The sequence below is a fragment of the Candoia aspera genome, chromosome 4 (assembly GCF_035149785.1).
Source record: "Candoia aspera isolate rCanAsp1 chromosome 4, rCanAsp1.hap2, whole genome shotgun sequence".
In the NCBI taxonomy this organism is placed as follows: Eukaryota; Metazoa; Chordata; class Lepidosauria; order Squamata; family Boidae; genus Candoia; species Candoia aspera.
Window position 1 is genome coordinate 109,138,780 of NC_086156.1, and position 10,701 is coordinate 109,149,480.

Sequence of the window (10,701 nt, forward strand, 5' to 3'; positions counted from 1 at the left end):
AATAAAGTGGGTGGGAGCCTATATCATGATGGGTCCACTAATCTTTGACTCTTTGAAAAGTCATGTTTGAATGTACTTCCTAGAACTCAGCAGGGTGGGAGGGAGTGTAAGTTGGGTAGTTCTCTTGTTGCAGAGAATTCCATCTTTACAGCTACAGAATGAGCAAAATGTTTCTTGTTTGGCATTTGTTCATTAGAATTTTTTTTTCTTTTTTTCCCTCTAGCTTCTACATTGTTTTCAGAAATGAGCCCTTTTTTTTTCCTAACCCATAAATATTGTCATTCTATTTTCTACTCAATGTCTCTAAGGCATTTTGCTGAACATCCATCAATTTCCCCTATAATTACCCAAGGAGTCTTAGTAATGTAGCTTCTTCTCAAATCCTTGAGGAATTCCAAGGGACAATTTAGAAGAACAGCTCCAGATTGAAAGGTGCTATTAATTGTGGGACCAGAGAGCCAGAGATGCAACAGTCTGCTTTTTGAGAAAAAATATACATATGTGGGCTGTTCTAATTACTGAGAGTTTTTTCATGTTTCATTGTTGCGGATGGAACTTGTTCCTATGTGGTGATATACATTTTCTTGAAGAAGATGTTATTTTTCATGGCAGTAATGGCAGTGTTACTGCCAGGGATTACATGCCTTATTCCTGCTCCTACAGCATGTGCTGTGGGGAAGCCTCACCTTATTAAGCACAAGTATTTTCTCTCAGGGGATTTCATAATGGCCGGCATCCTATCTCAGTTCTACATGGCATCTGATCCAATGAGTTTCACAAGGCATCCATCTGAAGAACTGGTTGATGAGCTCATGTAAAGACTTTCTCTTCTTAACGGTAGCATATCTCAAGCCAGATATCTTTCTCTAATGTGGTGCCTGGACCGAGTTAATTACTGTCATTACTTGTAGCACAAGCTATTTCTCCTCTTTCTTGATGGTTAGTTCCTTAATTATTAAGCAATATTGATTGATCCCTACTGATATTTCTTACCTGGAAAATAAATAATAAACACCCCACACACAAACACACACAAACAGTTACGACAGATCTCACCCCAGTGTTTTATTCAATTTCCATATTGGGCTTTTCTCATTTACTTAGTGTGGAATGAATTATCAGTGCTGTACTATTGAATCACCCTTTGTAGCTAATTGATCATCAACTTTTAGTGGTTTAATTGTTTCTCTGAGTATGAGGGAACAATGGTGCTGTGTAGCACTTTGAATTTGTTTCCAGACAGCTGCTTCAGCAGGCAGGGAGCAGAAATGTAGGGCCCTGTCTGCCCTAATGAAACAGCAACCTCTTTTCCCAGGATTAAGGAGCCCTCTGGAGGTCTTTCATGATCCCAGAAAAACAGTGACACACAATGTTTGCCCTCAAGCATGCTTCAAAACTCATCCCCCCCCCAAAAAAAAAAAAACACCCAAGGGGAAGAGGGAAGAGCTAAAGGTACAAGACTAGAAATAGGCCTACTGTAAGAATTACAAAAGACCATAATATCGTTATTATTAATGCTCCTTCAAGCAATTCATCTGTTTCCTGCTGGACACTGTTTATAATGAATGAAAGGAATCGTAACAGCCAGCCTCGACCCACTGAAAAAATATATATTTTTTATGTTTTGCCCAAGAGCATTTTCCCTTTCATCAAAAATCATGTTTTAGGACACTCTGAAATATCTTTGCAGAATATTTCAATTATTATACAAGTATCTCATTAGATTTCATCCTCTTCTATTAGAACATTCTACATTTGCTGGTCAGGTAATTTAAAAATGACTCAAATGATTCAGGGCATTTGGAGAAATGGAAAAAAGTTTCTGACTGCTAATGCATTTTCATGATTTCCTGCACGGTACTATACAGTCTGTTTTTCTGTATACTGTTTAGCTGAATTATAACTAAAGTATATGCAATGTCATATTCTTTAAGAGAAGAAATGTGATCTGGAATGTATCTCTCATTGCAGATTTTTCCTGCAGAACTACCAACATATCCTGGCCTTGGTTTTTGCTGTAAAGGAGATCAAGGAGAACAATCTCATATTATCCAACATGACTCTGGGTATTCACATCTCTAACAGTTATTTCATGGCCAGATGGACCTACTTTGCTTCAATGGAGCTTCTCTCAACACGGGGCAGGTTCATCCCCAATTATAAGTGTGATGCCAAGGACTGGGCAGTATCTGTTATTGCAGGACCTACCTCTCACATCTGTCCCTTCATGGCAAACATTTTGAACGTCTACAAGATGCCCCAGGTAAGATTTGCTTTTGGAATAAGTGTAATGGGCTGTGAAAATCACCTTGAGGAAAAGAAGGACGAGCCGCAGCCTAGACAATGGTCTGATAAATGAAACCAAACCAGAAATGTAATTTGAGAAAGCATCTCAGAATTGGCCCTCCCTAGTTCTCTGGAATGGAAAGGCAGGGGAGGGGGGAATCACTTTCTGACTTATAAGATTGATGTCAACCCTTGCAGGTAGTCCTGGCCAGGAAACCAAAGTCATGAACACTAATACAACTGTTATTGTAAGGTTACAGTAAGAGAATCTCGCAGGTCTGAAAGCACTTTCCCCCTCCCTTGTTACATGTACAAAGTTATGTCTACAAAATAACAACAAATAACCAATAAGTAATTCTTCTTTTATATTCCATTTTGTGATGTGGAAATAAAGTGTCAATCCAAACAGGGATGAGCAAAGTATGTGGTGGCCGGATGACATGGATATTTTTCAGTACTGAACCAGGTTTATTCCTCATTCTGAATCCAAACCTATTAATATACTATGATTCCTTGACTTATTGAAAAATACACTGTATAATAATGTCAATACATTTTCATCAATACATCTTCTCAACTGTGTATTTATATTCAAATCAATGAATTATTATTTGGGAATAGTTATCTTGACATTTGTACTGCAGAATGACCTTCCTTCCTTCCTTCCTTCCTTCCTTCCTTCCTTCCTTCCTTCCTTCCTTCCTTCCTCTCCATGAACATTCCATAGTAGTTCAAATAATAATAAAAAAAAATGTAGTAGAAATGGAAGAAAACCGCATAGAAAGTTAAATAAAATGCTCAATGGATGAGTTATCATTAATTCCCTTACACCACATCCAAACACAGCTGTTTTAGTGGACTGTGAAAAGCTTGAAGGGAGCTTGGGAAAAGAGGAGAACTGAAAGATTAATACAGTAACTGGCTGACTTACCACACTATTTTTTTTTATTTATTTATTTATTTATTTATTTATTTATTTATTTTATTGATTACATTTCTCTGCTGCCCATCTCACACACAATGACTCTGGGCAGCCTACAAATGCTAAAAATAGTGAGTCACTAAAAGAATTCAATATAAATACATAAAAAATACAAGTACAATGTCTAACATATAAAAAATAGCATATAAAATATGCAATTCAGGATGGGAAGCTCTTAATCTTGTTTTTACTCCCTTGCAAAAGTCCAGGAGAGTGGGGGCCTGTCTTACCTCCAGGGGTAGTTTGTTCCAAAGGGTGGGTGCTTTGGCAGAGAAGGCCCTCTTCCTGGACCCTGCCAATCGGGTCGTTTCTTACATTATTACATATTCTTGCTAATATTTGCTACTAATTGGTAAACACAATCAGAGTATTGTGATATTTCAATAATTTTTCTCCTTCTCCATCTCCTGAAATCAGAATAATCAATAAATTAATAAATCCTAAGTAAACATGGGCAATTCCATCAGATGGAATGTGATATCAGGATTTCCATGGCACATTCCATGGAATCTAGCAGCATTGTGGGGCATTTTATCCCTGAATTTAGTGACTTAAGTCTCTTTAAAGCATAAGGCACCATTTTTGCCTCTCCCAAATTCTGATCATGGGAAAAGTGATCCAAAGATTTAGCACCAGTTGCATTTCAGTTCACAAAACGTTTGTTATTGGTCAGCTGCATATTTTCTACTCAGGTTTGAAAGTGGGGAAGAAAAGTGTTTGATTTGTAGGATATTGCTCCTGAAATTCAGATAAGATAATACAGAAAGTAAGAGGCTGATGCATTACCAACATGTGAAATAATTTAAATGAAAAGGAAGAAATTCATTCATGTGCCCTTCTAGTACTTGTGTGATTGCAATGTATATCCATATTTGCATGCAAATTGGTATGCATACAGATTATGAGATGAGAACTAAGCAGAACTGGAAGAGGTGTAGGGTCATATTGAACACCAAACAAGGTTCTTGCATTGCTCATCCTATCTCATCTGCATCCCACCATGACTTCATTGTTTCAGTTATTCTGCTGTTTCCTATCAGGAGAAGACTAGCTAAATGCTGGGACGGGTTTGCTTCAGGACCAAGAAGCTTTCGCCCTTAAAATTTGGGGACCATTTTTAGTATAACATTTCCTGAATTAATGCATTTCTGAGGCCTCCAGCTTTGTACTTATACTACAATTACAGCTATTGAGTGAAAATTCTGCACATCAATTCTTTTTGAGTATGATTAGGTTAATGCTTGCAAGGAAGACCATAAATTAAGAACAGAATTTTCAAACATAATGAATATTTCATTTTGGAAAACCACGTTCCCTCTGTTTTCCACATTTAGCTCGTATATGGATCTTCTCCAATGACAGATGACAAGATACAGGCAGCTTTCTATCATCGTTTTTTCCCAAATGGTGACCAACAGATCATGGGTATTCTCCAGTTGCTTTTGTACTTAAGGTGGACTTGGATTGGGCTAATTTTCCAACCTAATGAGAGTGGAGAGAGGTTCATACAAAATGCTGTTACTTTGTTTTCCCAGAAAGGTATCTGCTTTGACTTCATTCAAGAGATGGCCAAGGAAACATTTGCTAATGATCTTGCAGGTGCATATAAAGAGTTTAGTAAAATGTACGTGATTATCATGAAGAGCACTGCGAATGTTATTATCCTATATTGTGAAAACCAGGCCACTGCCATTTTTAGAATGGTGCCCTATTTAATAGAATATGAAGAGATGCCAATAAAGAGAAAAGATAAAGTTTGGATAATGCCAGCCCAGATGGAGTTTACATCAGTTCCCTTTCAAAGAATGCTGGTTATGGACTCTTTCCATGGTGTTATAACTTTTGCAGTTTCTTCTAAGGAGATCTCTGGATTCAATAAATTCCTTCAGATGAGAAACCCAACTTCAGAAGAAGAAGACCATTTAATGAGAGTGTTTTGGGAAAAGGTTTTTGAATGTTCTTGATAAGTTCGATGAAGATACTGGACAGCTGTGCACTGGAGAAGAGAATCTTGAGAATCTTCCTAAGTCTGTCTTTGACACCACCATGACTGGGCAGAGCTACAGCATCTATAATGCAGTCTATGCTGTGGCACATGCTTTGACAGCCATGTTTTCATCCAAATCGAAATACAGAGCAAGGGCAAACAGTGGGAGACTGATGATTCTCAATCAAGAAACATGGCAGCTAATAATAGAATGAATGAACACTTCCCTTTGCTCTTATCTATAATGCAATGGGCTGTGGCACTTTGGGTATGACACTGAGAACACTGGAGTGATGATTTTGTTTCTCTTGCCACTCCATTTTCCTCACAGTTTCAGAACTGAGTGAAACTTTTGTAATTGGGAATATCTGGCTCTTTGTACGCTGCCCAGAGTCGCTTGTTTGTGAGGTGGGTAGCAATATAAATTTGAAAAATGAATAAATAAATATTGCTACAATATTATAGAAGAAATGATTAAGATGCAGCAGCAGCTGCATGGTTGGCAGAGGTTCAAAATATCTGTGGAAGGGAAGAAACAGAGATGAGGGGTGGAGGAACACTAATTCTATTATTGTGCCCAGTCATATTAAATGGATGACCCATAACCTAATACCACTGCAAATAATAATTATTATTCTTCTTCTTCTTCTTCTTCTTCTTCTTCTTCTTCTTCTTCTTCTTCTTCTTCTTCTTCTTCTTCTTCTTCTTCTCCTCCTCCTCCTCCTCCTCCTCCTCCTCCTCCTCCTCCTCCTCTCTCTCTCTCTCTTTCTCTCTTTCTTATTAATTGTCTTCCTTTGTTTCTGTTCAGCTCCATCACTATTTGAGAACCATCTCATTTAATAACACTGCAGGAGAGAAAGTTTCCTTTAATGAAAATGGGGACCTAGAGACTGGATTTGATATTTTCAACTGGGTCACATTCCCAAACCAGACCTTTGTTAAAGTCAAAGGTGGAAGGATAGTCCCAGTAGCTTCGCCAGATAAGATATTCACCATTTCTCCACAGGACATCATCTGGCCCAATGTGTTTAACCAGGTATTTCAAACTGTGCACATTTATTCCCTTCTTGTTTTCATAATTATAGATTTGAATAGATCCTGTCCTTCAAGTTGTCAGGTTTAAAACTGTGAAGATGAAGAAATAATGACGAGAGGTTTTGAAATACAAAGACTTAAACCTCTGAATAGTAAGGGTTAAAATAATTTCCTTATATCTCCTCATTAAATCTTTAAGTTTTTTAGCAGAACTTAATCCAATGCTTAGAGCCTATTTCTGCTGGCATTTCAAGGTTCCCTAGTTTAAACACACACACACACACACACACACACTTAAAAGGGCATTAAAGTAATTAAAGCTCTATATAATTCACAAGGTTTTAACAGTGAGCGCTGAAATTTTAATGCCTACTATATATGCTGGGAGATTTCCATACTAAAAAGAGGGTATGTTTGGGAAATCCAAGATTTATTTCCCAAAAATGACACTGATTTTATTCAAGCTGGATTTCCAGATTGTATGCAATTGGAAGTTACCTTTCAATGTTAAAGGGGGAATAACTTTACAGAACATTAGTGTTGTGAAAAACGCAGTATGAACCAATCTGGCATCTCTTTTCTTGAGGACTTACTCTAGTTGATGGCCGTTAGGTGCCTCTGATCATATTCTAACTCATTAAGTAGTTAACATCGACTAGTTGTTTTTTCTTCAGTCCAGGAATTGATGGATTACCAATTAAGATATTTCAACAATCAGTTGCAGCAGTGGAAGCACTTACTTTTCTATGTCAAGAAGTTTGGAAGACAACAACCTGGCCAACTAACTGGAAGAGATCTGTATTCAAACAGAATGTGGAAATTATCAAATAATTTCATTAATTTCACATGCTAGCAATTTTTTTGCTGAAAGTAATTCAATAACATTTGCAGCCTTATATCGACAGAGAACTACCAGAAGTCCAAGCTGGATTTCGAAGATGACGCGGTATGAGAGATATTGCTGACATCAGATGGATCTTGGCTGAATGTAAAGAATACCAGAAAGATGTTTACCTGTTTCATTGATTATGCAAAGGTGTTTTACAGTGTGGACCCTAACAAGTTATGGTTAATATTACGAAGAATGGGAATTCCAGAGCACTTAATTGTACTCATGTGGAACCTGTACCTGGATTAAGAGGCAGTCGTTAGAACAGAAAACGGTGATAACGAGTGGTTCAAAATTGGAAAAGGTGTGTGGCAAGGATGTATACTTTCACTGTACTTATTCAATGTGTATGCTGAACAAATAATTCCAGAAGCAGGAATGTATGTAAAAGAATGAGGTATGAGAATAGGTGGAAGACTCATTTAACAACCTGCAATATGTAGATGATACAACTTTGCTTGCCGCAAGTGAAGAAGACTTGAAGTACTTGCTGATGAAGATCAAAGATTGTGGTCAGCAATACAGACTATACCTGAATGTGAAGAAGATGAAGATGCTCACAAGTGGACCAATAAACAACATCACAAGAAATAGACAAGAAATTGAAGTCATCAATGATTTCATTTTACTCGGATCAACACTCAATGCCAAGGGAAGTAGTAATCATGAAATCAAATGATGCTGGGAAAAGACTTATCTAAAGTTTTCAGAAGAAAAGATGTCAGTTTAAAAACAAAGGTGTGTGTGATTCACGCCATGCTCTTCTCAATTGCCACATATGCCTGTGAAAGTTGGACATTAAAAAAGGAAGATAGAAGAAGAATTGATGCATTCAAATTGTGGTGTTGGCGAAGATTATTGAAAATACCATGGACTGCCAAGTTCCCCTTCATGCCCCAAATGACAGGAAGAATGAAAAAACTGCTGCTCTTAGTTTGCTGTTCTTCCACCCATCCTTGAAAGACATTGGTGCTTACTTTCCTGCCATGGATGAGAAGGAAAAAAGAAACGGGGTGATCCCATGTCAGGGACCATGTTAACCTTGGTCCACACAATAATGCCTGACCATTGCTGTGGCCAAAGTAGAGAAAGGAAATGAAACTCAGAGGATAAAATATAATTCATCTCTATTTTCCAGCTAATTTATGCATGGGAAGCAAGTTCTTCTGGACTCTACTTTCACATAGCTAAATGATGCTACCTTTGTGACTCCAATTCTTTCTGTTCCTAGCTTCCGTTTTGATTCTAGTTCTCATTCCCTACAAAACTTCAATGCATTAAATAGAATTGCCTTAAAACATAAGGATATTTTGGGACACCTACATCCTACACTCATTATTTAAAAGTGAAATCCACATTGAGATAGAATTTTTTGAAAGAAAACATAGGACTTTTAATAAATCCCAGTTTTACTTCTTTATAGGTTCTACCTCTTTCTCTATGCAATGACAATTGCTATTCAGGCTACAGTAAGATGAAAATAGAAGAGAAGCCTTTTTGCTGTTATGATTGCCTTCCATGCGCAAAAGGGAAAATTTCAAACCAGATGGGTAAGAGTTGTCTTGTGCAAAACTATTCAGACTTCTTAACTGTGATTCAAGATACTAATATTGAAGAATAAATAGATAAATATGAGATATTATGTAATACACATTTTCCACCCCCACCTAAACCTAAACCATTTTTTGCTTTTCATATTTTTCAGGAAATTGCTGAATGATAAAAGATTATGACACAAATCATTATTAGATATTGTAAAAAGGAGAGTCCTTACCACAAAGCAATATATAAAAGAAGATTTGGCATACTTACGCATGCTGCTAAATATAAACAGGCATTACTTAATTAGGAATAAATGAATCCCGTTAATTAACTCTCAGTCCCACTACCTTCATATTTCTAGAAACTGACCATGATGTTTTCTTTTTCCAGATGCAGTTGATTGCTTCCAATGTTCAGAATATGAATATCCAAACAAAGCTCAAAACCTTTGCATTCTAAAACAAACAACGTTTCTGTCTTACAGTGAGCCACTGTCATGAGTGCCGTTGAGCTGAAGACATCAGCGCAATGGCACACATGACAATAACAAGGAAACAGGGGAAGGGGCTCAAGATAAGTAGCCATCAACTTACAAAGACTGAAGGACAAGAGACAATGGCTAAACGGATCGCGAGGCACACCCAAGCTGTTAGCGCTAACGCAACGGAGATCGCCCAGCTGACAGCAATCACTGGAGGAATAGGGAAACCGATGATGGGCGATCCCAGAACGCCAGCGGGGCCTCGCAACCCCTCACCTACCGGCAGGACAACGTGTTGGACAAAGGGGGGTGACGTAACCGTGAGTGAGGGGGCGCTGACCGGCGCGGGGTATTTAAACCCCGCACCGGCGCGCTCCTGTCACTCTCAGCTTTTTTCCTATACTGCATCTACACTGCGAATAAACCAGAGCCTGTTCCACGGAATCAGTGTCTGTGTATTACTCGAAGGTAGGCAGTGCATGACAGCCACTGGGAATCACTCTGGCCACTGTGAGTCTCTCCTTTTCTTTCATCACAGCTCTGGTGCTGGGAATCTTCATTGAACAGCAGGACACCCCTATAGTCAAAGCCAACAACAGGAACCTCACCTACATTCTTCTCATTGTTCTCCTGCTCTCTTTCCTTTGCAGTTTGCTCTTCATTGGCCAACCCGATCAAGTGAAATGTCTCCTGCAACAAACTGCTTTTGGCATCATCTTCTCTGTAGCCCTTTCTTGCATTTTGGGGAAAACAACCATAGTGGTCCTTGCTTTCACGGCCACCAAGACAGGCTCCAAGATGAGAAAATGGGTGGGGAAAAGGCTGGCCAACACTATTGTCCTATCTTGCTCCCTGGTACAAGTCATAATTTGTGCTGTGTGGTTGGCAATTTCTCCCCCATTCCCAGACTCAGATCTTTACTCCATGGCTGAAGAAATTGTCCTACAATGTAATGAAGGCTCAACCACTATGTTTTATACTGTCCTTGGTTTTATGCGGTTCTTGACTGCTATCAGCTTCATGGTGGCCTTCCTAGCTAGGAAGTTGCCTGACAGCTTTAATGAAGCAAAATTTATCACCTTCAGCATGTTGGTCTTTTGTAGTGTCTGGATATCATTTGTTCCTACCTATCTGAGTACGAAGGGCAAATACATGGTGGCGGTGGAGATCTTCTCTATTTTGTCTTCTGCAGCTGGATTACTGGGCTGCATCTTTTCCCCCAAATGCTATATCATTATCCTGAGACCTGATCTGAATAAGAAGGAGAAGTTAATAAAGAAATAATCCTGAAGAGGCAGTTCAGTTTGCTCATTGATTCAATGGATTACAGCCTTCCCCCTGCTGCATCCAAAAATGCAGGGGTCACTACATGATGGCGTTTGTTGATCCTGGAATCAGTACCAAAAATCTGAACATATCGTCGTCATCATCATCATCATCATCATCATCATCATCATCATCATCATCTCAATACAAACTACAAACTTCTATCAAATATC

General features: G+C 38.5%; 1 protein-coding gene across 1 annotated transcript; it reads left to right on the top strand.

Moving 5' to 3' along the window:
* The first annotated feature begins 725 nt into the window (after positions 1–725).
* On the top strand, positions 726–10,486 carry LOC134497005 (vomeronasal type-2 receptor 26-like). The gene is given in 8 exon segments (XM_063302718.1): positions 726–814; positions 1,972–2,263; positions 4,603–5,228; positions 5,230–5,452; positions 6,061–6,291; positions 8,603–8,729; positions 9,112–9,221; positions 9,689–10,486. Coding segments are annotated over 8 exon segments (2,496 nt in total).
* The last annotated feature ends 215 nt before the right edge of the window (positions 10,487–10,701 follow it).